Source organism: Gambusia affinis, linkage group LG16 (genome assembly GCF_019740435.1).
Source record: "Gambusia affinis linkage group LG16, SWU_Gaff_1.0, whole genome shotgun sequence".
Lineage (NCBI taxonomy): Eukaryota > Metazoa > Chordata > Actinopteri > Cyprinodontiformes > Poeciliidae > Gambusia > Gambusia affinis.
The window spans coordinates 6,491,653-6,509,094 of NC_057883.1; the positions used below are offsets into that span (position 1 = coordinate 6,491,653).

Below are 17,442 nucleotides of genomic sequence, written 5' to 3' on the forward strand. Positions count from 1 at the left end.
AAGAAAAATACTTGAGGTCTAAGCCCCCTTTTATGTGCAGTGACTAAATCTGTGCTCCCAGTGCGACAGTCGCTGACTGTTCAACTGATATAATCAGCCACAGGCAGCGCAGCTTTGAGGTAAACATCTGAACAACATCTGCGCTAATCTCCTGTAGTCTATGAGCTAATGAAGCCCCAGTGGACAAAGCGTGTTGCACGCTCAGATTCACTGCCAAATTTTTTTCATCTGCCATTATTCGTCGCACACTTTAACATTTCATATATTGAGTTACTAATGATGGCAAAGAAGGACGTCAGAGCTGTTTATTCTGACTACAAGTTAAAGCACAGCAGATACAGAAATTGTATCTATGTATATATCTGATTGGTAATCTTTTTAATATTTGACAAAGTGCATGTTTTTCCCCTAAATGTTTCCTTATTGATGTATTTAATCTAATCAACTTCTTCAGTCGTTTCTTGCACAAATCTTAGTGTTTGCAAACACTGACTGAAGACTTTTGGCTAGTTTTGTTGTAAAAATTGTTTTTTTGTTTAGAGGAGGCTGATGAAAAGGAAACTGTGTGAAGACATGTCTGCAATTAATTCAGTCTGTTAGAGAGACTCTTACCAGATAACAGGAAGGCTGATTGTTACGATGCTTCAACTATAGAGAAAAAAAAAAAGAAGTACATTTTCAAAAAAAAAAACCCCACAAATTTTGAGAATAATTTATAACATTTTCAAGAAAAAACATGAAAATTTCTCCTACGTGTAATTTTTTTCCTAATATTTTTCCAGAAATAATTCAGACATGGTCAAATGAGATTTCCCAGCTGCTTTCCTTTTGCAGTTTTGATAGTAATTTTAGTTTTAGCCGTGAAATTATGTGCATGGGCTTCCATACAGATTTGCAAGCTGTGCAAATTAAAATAGTATGACAGGGGTGTCGAACTCTTTTTTGTTTTGGGCCAAATCAAGATCCCCAACGCTCTTAAAGGGCCGGTTGTGCCAGAATGTATCGATGAAACCCGTTCACCACCATTTACAATATCAATGAATCCTTAAAATTAAATATTATTGAACATCTCTTTAGTCCCTCCAGAATTTTGTGATTCTATTTGCAATAAAAATCAGTGCTTGTGGTGCTAACTTGGAAATATTTGCGATATCTGCGCTTGTTTATCACGGTAAAAGCAACTATTTATTACTCGCTGTGTAGATCATGGACTATAATCTGACATCAATTAAGGCTGAGGCAGCTGTTTAATTCAACAGTTTTTGAGAAGTATCTGCACTAAACTCCCAATTATGTATTAGCGTTAAATAGGGGTTGAACGACTACATATTTTTTAAGGTCGACTACATCATGATAATAGTCGAGTCGATGTCGACTAGTCGCGGTGACGTCATAGTGACGTAAGCGCAAAAACCCTTCACAACTACTTGGAGGCTTTATTAGCTATTTTCACGGCAAATATTGACACCCCCCCCCCCCCCCTGTATTGACAAACCCCATATTTCTCCGTTCTGACACGTAAACTGAAAAACATTTTCTTTCTCTGTTTGAATAAAACAAACACTTTCTGAGAGTAACACGTTGACACAACTCTGACTAACTGTTGTTTGAAAGCCTCTCGGCTCCGCGTAACAAAACCAAACCAGTGCAGTTCTATTTTAAACCTAAAAGAAAAAGGATTTCCCACTAGAAATAACGGCGATGCCTTTTGTGCGTGACGAGCAGCATGTGCGCTGTGGGACACATGCTGCTGCTGTTTTATGTTAACTCTGCTGTTGGAACATGGCAAACATGAGAAAGAGGGTGTAGGTGCTCTGATAGCTGTGATGGGGAAACTCCAGAGAAATCCAGGCGCTGCGTTTCTGTGAGAAATGACAAAGTACAGAACAACTATGACCTTCCTGCAGCGTTTTATCTGGGAAGGATTTATAATTTATATATCGATCCGTTTCCAGAATATGTGAATTAAAGATGCCCTTTTTAAAGCATTTACCGTCTGTCCATTGTTGCTTGCACTTTTTGCAATCCATCAATAAAGTTTGTTTGTGTAGCACATTTCAGCAACAAGGCAGTTTCAATTGCTTTACATCTTAAAAACTCAAAATTACAAACTCCTAATAACACCATCAACAATTGAGAAAACTAGTAACAAGCATTTCGTTTTGGTGAGTGTCGTCACCAAAATCATCGTTACACGACAAATAAGTTGGTCAATGTTAAATTTATTTTGGTTCAAAACCAGTTGTAAACTGGTGGGTTTTTAGCCACTCAGTGTTTCAGCTGTTTTGCAGGTGAGGCTGCAACTGAACAGGTTCAGTAGCGAGTTGGTATGTACATAATCAAGATAAAAACATGTTGTTTTCATTTTAAGCTAATATATATTCCCACAGCTGCCTTTTTAAACAAAAACGTGTTCCAACTGAACTAGAAAAAGCATTTATATGTATATTATATAAACATGTTTTCTGAAGTGATACTTGTGAGTCTGTCCAACATGTTGGCTTTAAATAATCTTTAAGTAATCTAACTGCTTTTGTGGATGAATATGGAGAGAAACTGAACAACCTCTGAGAGGTTTTCATTAGGAAATGTAAAGTTGTTGAATCCCAGTTCTGCTGCCTGATGCTTTGATTCCAGTTAAGCACGTCGCAGTGTTTGGACCATTAACTTCAAAGAATTACAAAATGAGATTTTTACTCTCATTACACCGCGCAACAATCAATATGCTTTGTGACATCTGGTTCTGACTGATTTCAGAAAGTCAGAACATATGAATCAGGTCATAAAACTGTAATTTCTTTCTTTGAGCACTTAAAATTTGACAAACTGTTTTTAAAAGGTTTAGTCAGAGTTGTGTGCTATTCTTTAGCTCAACGTTAAATCCTGTATCGTTGGTTGGATTCACAAAATTCAGCCACTCGTGAATATGTTATACTGGATTATTTTACCAATTGATAAGTGATAAACTTGAATACTATCACTTAAGTTGAATTATATCCTGTTTTTTTCAGTATGTCACAAACATTAAATAATTCAGCAAACCAGTCCAGTTGGATAAATCATAACTCGTGAAATTCAATCTAAGGTTTCAAAACACACTGTCATCTTATTTCTTTGAATTATTTTTGCCTGATCATTTCCAGTGTTTTCCTTAATTTATTTAAGTTAATATTTTATAACTGTTTAACGAAACGTTTGCAGTTGCTCTGTATGCAAACATTTTTCTCTGTGGAGCTTTTGGAAGAAGCGCGATTGAAGTCTCCGGAGGTAATCATAAATGCTTTAAGTGGATTTTGTACGCTAGGAGCTCTTGATTGGATTACCTCAAATTCAGCTGTGGCAGAGGCATAAAGATGGAAAAACACTCAGAAAGTCACTGATAAACACATCCCTCCTGTTTTGCGCATTGTAAGCAGAGAAAACTCTTAAATTGCTACATGATGTGTATTTTTCGTTTCTTTGCTTCCCCTTTGCTGCCATGTTGTTTTCCTGAACAAACTTCCTGCAACTGAACCAGAAAAGAAACGCAAAATCCTCAGAAATCGCTCAATATTTAATCATAATTTATTTTCTCTCAGACATTCACTATTATTATTTATCAGTGAGGATTGGAAAATGAACTGCAGATTAACAATGTAAGACTTAAACTATAGATCCATGACTTGGACCATAAGACGTTTTCTCAATCATCTTTTACCCGGTTCAAAGTAAAAAAAAAATTAATTAAATGTTTAGGCAAAAAGTGATTCAAAAATGATTGTGTTGTAACCGTAATGATATAAAGTTTCATGTATTTTATTGGGGTTATTTTACGATGAACCAATGCAAACGTTGTGCAGAATTGTCAAGAAGAAGTTAACAAATGTTTTTTATGGATAAAAATCCCTAAAGTGGCGCTGCAGATGGACTCCATCAGAAAACGCAGTGGCTGTAAGGCGATCGCCCTAAAAGTGACATTACAGGAGATGAAATGAAGGTTCATAGAGGGGAGGAAATTGAATCGGACAGGAAGTCATGTCGGCAGCTCTTTTGGGACGTCTGTGGACGTTCAGAGTTCGTCACCGCCGTGTGAAGGTGAGAAATGGATCTTTGAGTAAAAGTAAAGGGGTCGCTGCTGGGTGAAAGAGCAACCAGCTCTTTGTGGTTTCCACCAACCTCACTGTCTGGGTCGCATGCAGTCGACGCCTCACAGTGAAGGTGTGGCCACGTTTTTAAGAAATCAATGTTCTGTTGTAGCCGTTTATGGCCCACAGATGTTGCAGCAGTCTGATGTTAGTCTGCACTTTGTTGCAAAGAGTGTCCTCGCATATCCCGAGCAACTGTTGGATGCCATGGCAACCGCCTCCCTTGGATTCATGTAAACACAAAACCCTGATTTGGATATCCAAGCTCCTGTCGACACTAACTGAAGAAGTTAGCGCTGTGGTCATTTTTGTCAAAGTGTGGAAAGGATGGTGAATTGTATACATGTACTGGTAAATATCAGTTATTTGCCATAGCTGCAATATTATCAACTCATATTGATGTCGGTTCAAATTGTCATATCGGAGCATCTCTACTGCTGACATAATTTCTTTGTTGATAAATATAGAAGCAAGGAAGTGGCTGGTTTATTAGTAGTGGGCTGTCTGTTGTAAACTGTAAACGCTCGGACATGAGCTGGTGGGCCGGTCCAGCAGTCAAACCTCTCAGGGGAGAGCAGAAGAGGACAGCGGTTGATTTTTAGACCTTTACTGAGCTGGATAAGATCGGCTTCACATCAAAGTATCGGTCATTCACCGATTTCCCAAAGTTGAGGATAAATCAGTCCACCCCTAGTTTGATGTTGTTTATTTCTACTTTAAAGCATCCTCCTTTATGGTTTAGTGACTTCGCTTCTTGCCACTCATTCAGTTTGCGCTTCTCCTCCTGATTGGGCCGCTTCACGTGTTTTTTTTTGTTTTTTTTTCCCCACTTCCCAGAATGACCCTTTCCCCACTGCCCCCACCTTTCATATCATGATTGGCAGCTCCCCCTCGACTCGGCCGAGGATCTCTAGATGCTGCGGCCTTGGCTGCCACTCCGATGCAGCCGGGAAGGCAGCGCGCCGGCAGCCGTGTCTCGGGGGGGATCGCGGCACAGTCACACAAGGGTAATTACCCGAGCACTAGGGTGAGGGGCACATGGAGCGATTTCAGCACCTCCGAATTAAACACGGTCCACGGACTGTGAACAATCCACAGGCTGCTCCGCATCAAGCCCCGCGCTGTTCATAGAGCCTTTTTAGTGAAGTGAAGGCCCTGTGCAGTTTCCAGGTGTGAATTGTGTTGAATTTTGAAGGGAAGGGGAAAGTTTGGGAGCTGTGGGGGGCCGGGGGGGGTCCTGTGTTTGTTTTCAGCCCTGCTACATTAAACATGCTCCGAAGAATCAGAACAATCTGCATGCCACCCAGACTGCAAACACGTCGCCATCCAGAGGGGATTTAGCTTACACAGGATTTCAGTCGCTGCCATTTGAATAAAATTTACCATTTGATCTTTGAATTAAGCACGCTCCAAGGCTTTGGAGAAATTTCAAAGCTACTCCGAAAACAATCGCGGGCCCATTTCAGAAGCGACGGGCTCACACAAATTATTCAGCTACGGATCGCGATGCACTTTAAAGCCGAGAGCTTCTTGATTTTTATACAGCAGCGGTACATCGTAATTCATTTAAAAAACGTTTCTGCCTTTCTTTCAATGCAGCGTTTATCCTGGACAACCGAGCAAATATCTTTCAGGATGAAAAATTTACAGAGGACAAAAGTTTAAATAACGCTTTGTCACCTTTAAATGAATAATTTAATTCAGTTTTAGCGCTCATTCTCTTGTTTGGAGGGATGACCAAGTGACATTCAATGCAACTCATAAATATGAGACAAAATACGCACAATTTAGCCAAAATACAGGACAAATGGTATTTCAAAAGACATGTTTTGGCCCTGGTGCTACATACTAATAGTAAGTCTGATTAACTTGATCCCAAAAGTCATAATTGGCACAAACAACCTGGTGCAACACAAACTCCCCCAACATATTTACACTAAAACATGGTGGTGGCAGAGTCATTCTCTGGGCTTATATTGAACTGAGTTAATAAAGTTCTGAACAGTTCCCGATGGCCAGTCAGTGTTGAGCCAGCGTCCACAGTGGTTTTTATTTTATCAGTATGGCAGTCAATACAAGTTGGTCTCAAACTCAACAAGAAACTGTTCAGAGTTCAGGACTAAATCAACTTTATATGGCAAATATCACCAAGTTAAAATGCTGACGGAGAGAACCGAATGCTGAAATCAAAACGATGTCAAAGCATTAATTCAACCAGGTTTTTAAAAATATTTTTCTCCTCAGATGTTTGTTTAGATTTCAATTGAATTGTATACGATACATTATAGGGGTGAAAAGTCTGAAATCGTTTATCTCCATGTTTTTATTTACAGCATTTTAACAGGGGTGTGTTACACTTCTCAGCTGAAAAGTTCTTATTAACAAGAGAGAGCTTCATTTCCAGCTAATGTGTAAAATCTCCAACAAGCCCAATGATTACATTTTAGAGACAAAAGGCTTTTTTTGTTTTTAATCTGCCTCCTGTCTGCCCTTTTAATCTTCTTTGGAGTTTCACTCCCGTCTGTTGTTAATCTGCTCCCAGGCTGGTCTCTGCTGGTGGTATGATCTTTATATTTTTGCTGCATGCCAGAAAACAATGAGACTATTCGGGTTTTTTTGGGTACTGATTTGTTATGTGTAGGACTGCTACTACCGATTATTTTAGAAATCGATTATTCTGACGATTAATTGATTAATCGGGCACAATCTACAGATTTGTCATTTAACCAGTTTAGCATTTTTTATACAATATTAGAAAGACATTATTTTGTAAAATAAGAAAATAAACATTTCATTGCTTAACTGCAATCACATAGCTTTCATTTAGTGATTTTGAACCAGGTGAAGCTAAAGCCGAGTTTTGAAATTGATTATTTCAATAATCAGTTAATCGAGATTAATCGTTTGAACATTAGTTTTGTGTATCTTTTAGCTAAAAAAGATAATTTTATTTCATTTCTTCCGATATGTTTTTTTCTTCATTTCTATAGCTTGAGTCCTGTAATTTTTTATTTTTTATTATTATTTTTATTTTTTTCTGGATGAGAGAAATTTTCGGCGACAACGGGATCACGAGTGATTGATACGGACCTCGCTAATGCAGTTCAAACAAGACCGGTTGCTCTCTGTGCCATCTCTGCATCTTTTATGTTACAGCGCGACCTCTCTCATCAAACCTGCATTTGGGGCTTGTCAGAATCCACTTAACCACTCAGACATGAATGGTTAAGCTCCTCCACTGATCCTCTTTCTTCCCCTCCAGGGGATCCTGTCGCTCTCGGCTCTCGGTGCTTCGGTATGGAAGTAAAATCTTACCGTGTCCATGTAAAGCTGCCGATTGATTGCATAATGACTGCATTTATGTGTAGACTTTTACTTTTCTTTTTTTTTTTAAAGCTTGACTGCTAGGGTTAATCATGTTTGTGCAGCCCTATGAGTCACGTTAGCGTGTTTTATGGGGTTCTTTGTGGCACCACCCAAAGTTATGTGTAATTGCGAAGTGCAAGGAAAGGAATAAAAGGTTTTCACTTCTGAAAAGTGTGGCGTGCATTTGTAGCATTCTGCATTTCAGTTGACTCTTTCAAGAGTCACTTTTCACTTGAAGGTGAAGTGATTCTTTAGGAAGGAGCAGTTGGAGGAGCTGCTCCTTCCTAAAAGAAGTGAATGATATGCAGTAGTTTCTGCAGAGTTTTTACCAACCGTTTTTGAAGCCTTTTGGACGTTTTCTTCCAGGATTGCTCTGCTATTACCTCCATCCATGTTCTCATCAATTTTGACCAGCTTTCCTGAAAGAAAAAGCTACCCCCACAGCATGATATTGCCACCACTATGTTTCACCATGGAGTCAGTGGGTTCATTGTGATTTCTTCCACACGCAGAAATCACGCTGCTGTTTTTCTTTCTGCACGCAGGCCAACACATGCAGTGGTGTCTCTTTCTTCCAGCTTGTGTGCTCCTGGTCTCTGGCAAACAGCAAATGGGGAATTCTTGTGCTACTTTACCATAAAAGCCACACTTGTGGATTTGCATGATGGATGGTGTTTTTCTTGTCATAACATCTCCAGATTCTGAGTTCTGGATCTCTCCAGACTCTTCCTGCCTGCACGGCCTGTCAGTGACGTCCAAATTTTTCACCAAGTTGTATCCAGAGCCGCAGGTTGCAGACCGCTGACCAGTCGTCTGTAAACTGTTGTTGGTGCCAGATTGCAGAGGGCGACTCTAACTTCTTCCCCAGAGGAAAATATGTTGCATATTTACAGAACCTATTTTTTTATTTGTTTTATTTGAACATGATGGAAGTATGAACTCACATGAACAAGGAGTGCAACGGACTCTTATTTTTGTACTACAATAATCTTAACATTATCAAAAAGGAGTAGGAAAAGTAAGAAACTTATGAACTCCCACCCCATAATCTCACACCATGTTTTCAGAAGAAACCTCATTATTAAATAAAAAAAGTAAAAAAGACATAGATTACTTCATTTTCCTTTTTATCTGGGTTTACATATGTCTAAATGCATCCATACCCACACATACTAATAGCTTCACTATGGAAAGTGAAGCCATACTAATAGCTTAGAATTAGTATGGCTAATACTAATATTATCAATATTTCTCACCAATATTTCTATAACTTGTTAAAAAAATCCTTACATTTCCTTTTAAATTGTATTTTAACTCCTCATTTAACTTAATTTTACATCATGAATCGAAATACAAAAGCTCTTTCTTGTTGTTCATAAACTATGAATCCTTAAGTTTGAGTTTAAGTAAAATCTTCCTTCTCTTTCATAAAACATAAGAGGTCAGCCAGCCGTTTACTTGATGCCTTAAACATAATTTGAGCAATTTTAAATTCCACTTACTTAATAAAAACTTAATACCAGCTCTTTGTAACATGAAGTCACATCTCCAGCAGTGTTACTGCGGGTCAGGCTCTATAACTATTCAGGGACTGAGTGCCGGTCGACTTCCTCCTCGTCCCTCGAGTGCAGAGCGGCGCCCTCTGCGATCAAAGCCCGGATGAGCGCTCAGGTTGGCGCACACAGAGTCAGGAGACCCGGCTGTGACAGAAAGCGGAGCTGGCTGGCTGACACGGAGGAATGGCGTCCGTCTCCAACCTCCGCTGCGCGCGTGGAGGTGGCGAGCCGCCCCGCTGCTGTGTAGCCAGGCGGAAAACTGACCTTTCTGGCACGCGCTCCCTCGGCCCTTTGGCACCGCGCGCTGAACCGGGCCCTTCACCGTCTCCTCCATCCATCTGCAGCTCAACCTAATCTGCAGCGGGAGGTCGGACTCCTGCTTCCGGCCTCCTGCTCCTCCCTCTGGAGTCGAGGGTCCGCGCGCTAAAGCGGAACAATTTAACATAAGACGCTGACCCCGGTTACATCACTGAGTAATACCGCAAGCAAATGTATAATGTATGCTTTAAGGATCTGTAAAGGCGCCTCTCTCTTTTTTTTTTTCATTTGAACTCTCTCGACAGCTTTTAACAGAGGGAGAAAATCCTACGGCTGTGCTCTCATGAATCATTCACTTTCACCTCAATCCAAAGTGTCTGCTTTATTTTCACCTCACAGTCGTCACCTCCTGCCCTCATGCCTCTGCACTCTTGTGACCTGGGAAAGGGGCACGTAAGTAACCATTTGCTGCCCCCTACTGGTGTGTTGCGTGAACACAAATGTATACGGGTCTGTGCTCAGCATCCACACATTAATGCGGATTACATACTGCTGGCCTGTTTCTTTGAAACTGTGTCTTTTATTTATGCTCGTTTCCTCTGAGGTGGGGGTTGCTTGGTAGCTGTTGCACACGTCTTGTGTTGACAATAGCAGTAATAACAGTAATTATTTTTCACATCTCTCTCCAGAGATGTGTTAAATGTGTTTTATGGAATCAGGATATTATAGAAAGTACAAATTATATACTTTATAACATTTTATTTATCACCTAGTAGTAATACAGATACTACTACTACCACTATCAATCGTTTAATTCATTTTAAAATTAAATGAATAACCTTAAACTGAAAACATAAGGTTTCTTATTCTTTAAAAGAGCACATAAATCATGTCATAATTGATAAGCTGGTGGCTGTTTTCCTGTGTTCCTGTTTCCACAACATCAAGCGGGAAAGACCTCTGATGATGAAGCCATCGTTGCTGCCCGTCATTTAAGCGTAAAGAAATCTTTAGGTTTTTAGAGTGTATCATGCTATGCTAAAAGTGATCACACTGCAAAAAAGAATACCCCTCTCAAAACAAGTTAAGTGTAGAAAATAAGAATCTGCCAATTGAACCAGTACTTTTTATCCATATTCAAGTATTATTGACTTAATACAAGCTCCTGTATCTTGCTGCAAAGTTACTTTGGTGTTATTTCAAGTTTATTGGGGAATTTGCACTATAAACTAGACAGAAATGTTTGGTAATATTTTGTGTTTTTGCAGTACAATAGAGCTGACAGTTTTTCTAAGTGTGGTCATGTCAACGCAATGTGGTGTCGCTCATCCTGAACATAGAAACAGAAGTCTCAGATGCTAGTTCAGTTTTGAATGAGAAAACTGACTAAATTACAACAAGGCTAAACATTTTAGACAGTTAAGTTAGCGAGCCGTTTCTCCCTAATGAGATGTAGGCAGCTTAATCTGAAACCAACTTTGAGGAACATCTGTTAGACAGATGAGACACACATTTGGAAAAAAACAAAAAAAACAACAAAAACGAATGGCTTGTGATCATGTTTTATAATTGAGAGCGATGGTGGGGAATGGTTGTTCTTTGGACTGCTTTAAAAGCACTTGTAACTGGGAAGCCTTCAGTCAGCCAGTTGACCACAAGCTCCTCTTTATGCTGAGATTTTCTTGGGTAAAATGTGAGGCCGCCTGTCTGCCAGCTGAACATTGGTGGCAAGTACAGAAAAAAAATCTACAACAGAATCTAGGTTTTTGTCTTGGTACAGAGTTCACAGTTTAAGGCTTTGCTAGAAACTTTAAAACTACATGGATGGTGGAAGACATTTAAAACTACAATAGAACAGTAAAGTCATGCACATCGGAAGAACAAATATATCGTTATTTTTATAAATTGTCTCTTTTCAGTTGTCTACTCACTGCAAAAACACAAAATATTACCAAGCGTTTTTGGTCTAGTTTCAAGCGCAAACATCTTATTAAACTTGATGTAGGAGAAACTAACCCTGAAAGCAACTTTTCAGCAAATAATAGGAGCTTGTTTAAGTAAGGAATTCCTTAATAATATTAAGAAAAAAAATACTAGTTTCACTGGCAGATTATTTCAATTATAACAAGACACTTTCCCCACTAAAACAAGCTCCTGTTTCTTGTGAAAAAAGTTAGTTTTGTCTTGATTCAAATGCAGTAAGACACATGTGTCAAACTCAAGGCCCGTGGGCCACATGTGGCCCGCCATAACGTTTTATGTGGCCCTCTGCATTCTTGACTAAACATTAACTTAGTCTTAAATATTATGTTAGAAATCAAATCAATGTAGTTTTTATCTGTGGCCTGCCAAATTATATCAATTAGTCCCTTCAGTTTCTTGAGAAATATTGTCAAGATTCACACAAAATCAACAAATCCCCTGCACTTTTTAACGCTAATACATAATTGGGAGTTTAGTGCAGATATTTCGCAAAAATTGTCAAAAACTGTTGAATTAAACAGCTGCCTCAGCCTTAATTGATGTCAGATTATAGTCCATGATCTACACAGCGAATAATAAACAGTTGCTTTTACCGTGATAAACAAGCGCAGATATCACAAATATTTTCAAGTTAGCACCACAAGCACTGATTTTTATTGCAAATAGAATCACAAAATTCTGGAGGGACTAAAGAGATGTTCAATAATATTTAATTTTAAGGATTCATTGATATTGTAAATGTTGGTGAACGGGTTTCATCGATACATTCTGGCACAACCGGCCCTTTAAGAGCGTTGGGGATCTTGATTTGGCCCAAAACAAAAAAGAGTTTGACACCCCTGCAGTAAGATGTTTAAGCTAGAAGTTAGACCACAGATACTTGGTAATATTTTGTTGGTTTTTTTTTTTTTGCAGTACTGGCTTCTTGCTGTTGATAGTCACATTCACTTTTATGTCTTGAGTTAGGAAAAGGTGTGAAAAAGGCCGTTTCAGCCAGCTGTGGTTGTGGCCAAATGTTGCTGAAGCATTTTAATGTTACATTTGAAACTCTAAATTTGGACGTTAATGCATGACACAATGGTCATTCAAGACTCTTACTATAATCTCTGGCTTCAGTTTGAGTTCATAAAATGAAGATGATTTGCCCAGTGAGGACGAGGAAGGCAGTAGAAATGTCTGAGAGACCTAGCAGACCGGCAAACCACGCAGGTTTAAAATTGCATTGTGAGTCCAATCTGTTTGTAATTCACCACTTCAAACCTGCATTGTAACCTGCAGGTGCATTTTCTTTTAGCAACTATGTCACCAAACTACTGTAAATTGGTGAACCATGGTTGTATGAAATGTAACAGTAGTGAATGGAAGTAGCCAAAAGTCTCACTTTGCAACAATTTCAATTCACCACAGAAATGTAGCTGCCAATGCATAATTTTGTTGTCACAGTCTGTCATGCCACACAAACTCTAAGTCCATCTACAGTTTTCTTACAATAATATGCAATTTAACCTTAAAAATAAAATTGAATCTAATGATAAACATGTAATGGTGGCTGCACGGTGGTGCAGTTGGTAGCAAGAAGGTCCTGGGTTCGATTCCCGGCCCGGGGTCTTTCTGCATGTAGTTTGCATGTTCTCCCTGTGCATGGTGGGTTCTCTCCGGGTTCTCCGGCTTCCTCCCACAGTCCAAAAACATGACTGTCAGGTTAATTGGGCTCTCTAAATTCTCCCTAGGTGTGAGTGTGTGTGTGAATGGTTGTTTGTCTTGTATGTCTCTGTGTTGCCCTGCGACAGACTGGCAACCTGTCCAGGGTGAACCCGCCTCTCACCCGGAACGTAGCTGGAGAGGAACCAGCAACCCTCCCGACCCCATTAGGGACAAAGGGTGAACAGAAAATGGATGGATGGATAAACATGTTATGGATAACAAAATATGGTCGTCATTGGGAATAATGTTTGAAGAAAGTGGTTTTGATTGTGTTTTTGTATTAATGCGAATCACAGACGGCATCAGAACATGAAAAGGAAGAACCATAGTTGGAAAACTTTATGCTCACAAACAACAGCCATATCTGCCTCCACAGTTTGCCTCTGGGCCACAGAGTCCACTTAACTCTGTGGCGTTAAGTGGAACGTTTCCTTGTCCCTTTCATCCTGGGATCTTTCTAACATTGAACCAAAGTACCAAATTTTTTTATAAACTGGGGGAAAATATTTAAAGAATCTTGTTGGTTGGATTCATCCGTATTTGGTAGTGCCATCGGTTTTAGCGAGGCAAGGATCCAAAGACTCATTCTGTATCCAAAATTGTTTTGAAATGACTTGCCTCCTCAGAGAGACTGTGGGAAATCTGATTGTGATTTAGTCCTGACTCAGTTTGATGATTTATAGGTTTTATCTCGTTTGTTTTGAATCGCCGCTCTTTAAATTTAACCTTCTTTTTAAATAAAATGATTACTTTTACCTATATTAGTATGTAAAACACCAGAAGTCAAAACCTGCCTTTTGACATATAATTCGCCTCATCATTGTGTGCCGAGTCGTGCGTTGAGGCGAACAGAGGAGCGCTCCCTGCAGTTGCAGAGCAGCACTTCGAGGTGGTGGTTTATTTGAGGAGCAGATCCATGAGTCAGCCAGTTCTCTCTGTGGGCCGCAGCTGGAGCGAGTCGACGGCTCCACCCAGCTGCAACCAGCGTCATATGTGGTTGCAAATTCCCCAACCTCCCCGCAGCCAGACTGTCTAATTTATGCGCATTGGGCTCCCCTCTCCACTCCTCCTCTCGCTGCAGGATGTATTGTCCTCCGCTCTCTAAACTGAGTTAAGTTTCTGAACCGAGTGTTTCGCTAAACAGAGCTGTGGGAGGACTAAACGCTGCCGCTTCTGCTGGATAGCTGTTGTTGGCAGCCAGATGCCTGTTTGTGGTGAGTGTTTTTTTTGTTTTTTTGGGGGGTTTTTATATGTTTTTTTTTATGTTTTGCGCTGGAATGTGATCCTGTAAATGTGGTTCTTCCTCTAGAGATTCATTGAAGAAATCAGTTTTCTTGCTACAGAGTGAGACGTTGTGCGTGCTTTTTGACCGTTTGACGTGTGGATTTGATTCTGTTTTAGGTCATTATTTCACTTTGACGACTCGGGGAACCTTTAAAACATACCCCCCTCACACACACACACACACACACACACACAAAACTGTAACTCTGTAACTTTCAAACATCCTTGAAGCAAAATCCATAAAGCCGGTCCTGCATCTATCCAGATGTGGCCTTCCTTATATTTCTTTTTCAGACAAATCTCTAGTTTTAGTCCACCTTTTCATTCACGTTCAGTCAATCATTTATTGTGAAAAGTTCTTTTGAAAGCAAACCCAGGAACAAAGTCTCCTAACATCCTGAAGTACACGACTGGCCTGGTTTCCTGAAGACAAGTCAGATGAGCTGTACAAACACTCACACCCTGGACCCCCAGGGCAATGCAGATCTTTTGTTTCGCTGTGTGATGCTGAGAAACGTGACACCGCACTCTTCTTTTTAAAACCTCTGTGGCTGAAGTGTCACCCTGCAGCTTCGGCCTGAACACCGAGCATTTGCGGACGGCTGTGAAAACACTGCAAAAAAACCAACAACTAATTCGTACTAGAGCAGATATCTTGGTACACTTGAAATAACCATAGTAAAAGTAGCTTTTAAGCACAATATAAGAGCTGATTTAAACGCTGAGGCTGCTGCGATATCATGTGGCTGCCGGTACAAAGAGCTGCTTATGTGAAGCGGTGGCATTTGGAGGCAGAAGAGTGGCTGCTGCCAGGCACAGCGCGCAGCTCCTCAGACCCGCTCTTCCTCTTATTTACTGAGCGTATGAACAGCAGGCAGGATTTCTCAACGCCGTTCGGAACCGGGGTCGCCATGAATGGGCCTCTCTTTTCTGGACAGTCGGACCAGTCACGGATTGTCTTGACACAAGGCGACGGAGTCCAGAGTATCGCTTTCCACTGCAGTCGGAGCATTTGCATAAGGTCAGGGTGAGGCATGATGATGATGATGATGATGATCTGTGCGGCGGTTTATGAGCGTAGTACCTGCTTATTACAGACGCAGCGTGTGCTTGTGAGCTCAGTCCTGAAGCCTCCCAGGTTTTTGGAGCTTATAGTCTGCCGTTTGGTTTGGTTTTCCTGGAAACCAAAAAATTTTTTTAATGTTTTGGTTTCTGAAGACGGATAAGAGGTCAAAAGACTTCTTATCAAGAAAGTCAGATTTTTGTCTTGTTCATTATATGGATCAAAGGAGCTGCTTTGTTTTTTGTTTGTTTGTTTGTTTATTTTTCAGACTATAAGCTCATCGACTAACTCCACACACTTTGATGCACCTTGTTTGAATTTCATTTAAAAATGTAAAGTGTGGATTTGATTTAAACATTTTCCAGGTGTGAATAAGGATCCAAAATGTTTTACTTGACCCTAAAAGTTTCCTTCTTCCACCCTTTATTCCTGATTTTTTTGGTTATTTTTTGATCCAAATATCCTTTCTTCCTTCCTTCTCTGTTCTTCCTTTCCTTGCATCCTTCCAGTCTTCCCATTTATGCTCTTCATTCTTCCTTCACCTTTAGTTCCTTCTTTCCTTCTGTCTCCTTTCTGCTTCACTTTATTGCCCCCATTTATCTTCCTCCTCCCTCCTTCCATCAAACCTTTTCTTTCCTCCTTGTCTCCTTTCTTTCTTATGACCCCGTCCTCATTCCAATCTTCTTCCTTTCTATCTTTTTGCTTCCTCAATTGTGTTCTTGTTTCTTCTGTCTCTCTTGTCCTCTTTTTCTCCTTCCTGTCTCTATTTTGTTCTTTTTTTCCTTGTTTCCTTCCTTCCTTTCTTCCTCATTCCTCTTTAGTAATTTCCTTCCATATTGTATCGTTTATCTTGAAAATTTCAATTTCCCTTGAAGATGTTAAAAAGCAAACTGACATTATTAAAAATGTTCTGTTCATCATTTTGTCCAGTTTGTTCCACAAGAGCATCGGTAAATGTCAGTAGATTTGTAAACATGGGTGAAGTTGTTTTTGTGCCGTATGCATTCACAGCCACACAGTTACCCTAAAGAAGACGGTAAGTAGGTTGTTTTTTTTTTATCATCATTGCAATAGTTCCATAAAGTACCAGGATAAACTCGTGATGAAGTTGAACAGAACCCAATCACACAGGAAGAACACCTGAACTGTGAAACAGATCAGATATCAGAGGAAACTGGTAATCGGTGTCAACCAGCGAGACATTTTCTTCTTTTTTTTTTTTCTTTTTTTTTAAAACTAGATACTTATTTTTATTTTTTTACACATTAACCGGAAAGAGTGTGTTCTGAAAAATGAACCTATCACACAGTCAAAAACCTCCAAAACCTCTGAGTTTCACATTTGGAGGAGCCTGAAGCGGAGTTAAGTGACCGACTCCTTGTGGTTCACGGTAGGCTGATCCGCGGCCTCTTGGGTCGAGTCTCCATGGCTTCGAGGACGGTGAGTGTGGGAGTTGCGTCAGACGGAGCCTCTCCTTCCCCCGCAGGGGTCACATCTGAGCAGGAACATGACGGCTCTGGTGAAGATACTGGCTTTATCACAGCTTCTGCCCTCCTGGTGCTTTATCTCTCCCACTTCCTGCTTGTCTGTGTTGCCACCGACGACGGCAAAAGTTTCAAACAATGGCTTATCTCGACGGTGGCTGCTGCTGAGAGGGATTCGTTTTGTTCCTCTGTTTGGTGACACCTGTGTGTGTGTGTGGCAGGATGGCTCTGTGGGGAACCTTGATGACCTGGCCCAGGAGTACTCGCAGTACTACGGCACTTCCCTCAGCGACGTGTGCGAACGGATGGAGGAGCTTCGGAAACGCAAATTAGTGCAAGAGATGGAGATGGTGAGGAATCTTTTACTTGTTTTGTTTTGTTTTCTTTTCTTTTCTTTTTTTTCCCCGAGTTTGACGTCACTGGAAAAATCTGCTTGGTTCAAGTAGCAGAGAAGAATAAATGTCTTCCTCGGGATAAATATGCAGCCTGCAGTGGAGGTGTGCAGCTCGTTGTAAACACCAGAAGCCTCAATAACGGGATTTGTCTTTCCAGGGTGCTATTTTCTCCTACAAGCTACAAAAGACGGTTATTTATTTTCCTCTCACACAGATGTGTTTGCG

The 17,442-nt window shown here is 40.3% G+C and overlaps 1 protein-coding gene across 3 annotated transcripts in view; it reads left to right on the forward strand.

Annotated features, from left to right (window-relative positions):
* The window catches only part of LOC122846699 (SAM and SH3 domain-containing protein 1-like), a 65,961-nt gene that overhangs the window by 27,222 nt on the left and 21,297 nt on the right, over positions 1 to 17,442 (forward strand). For 2 of the 3 annotated variants that reach the window (XM_044143802.1, XM_044143804.1), the window contains one exon: positions 17,044 to 17,172. In XM_044143802.1, coding sequence (XP_043999737.1) covers positions 17,044 to 17,172 — 129 coding nt within the window. Of the gene's footprint in view, positions 1 to 14,062; positions 14,206 to 17,043; positions 17,173 to 17,442 lie in introns of those variants that run through there. The other variant, XM_044143803.1, reaches the window with a different exon arrangement.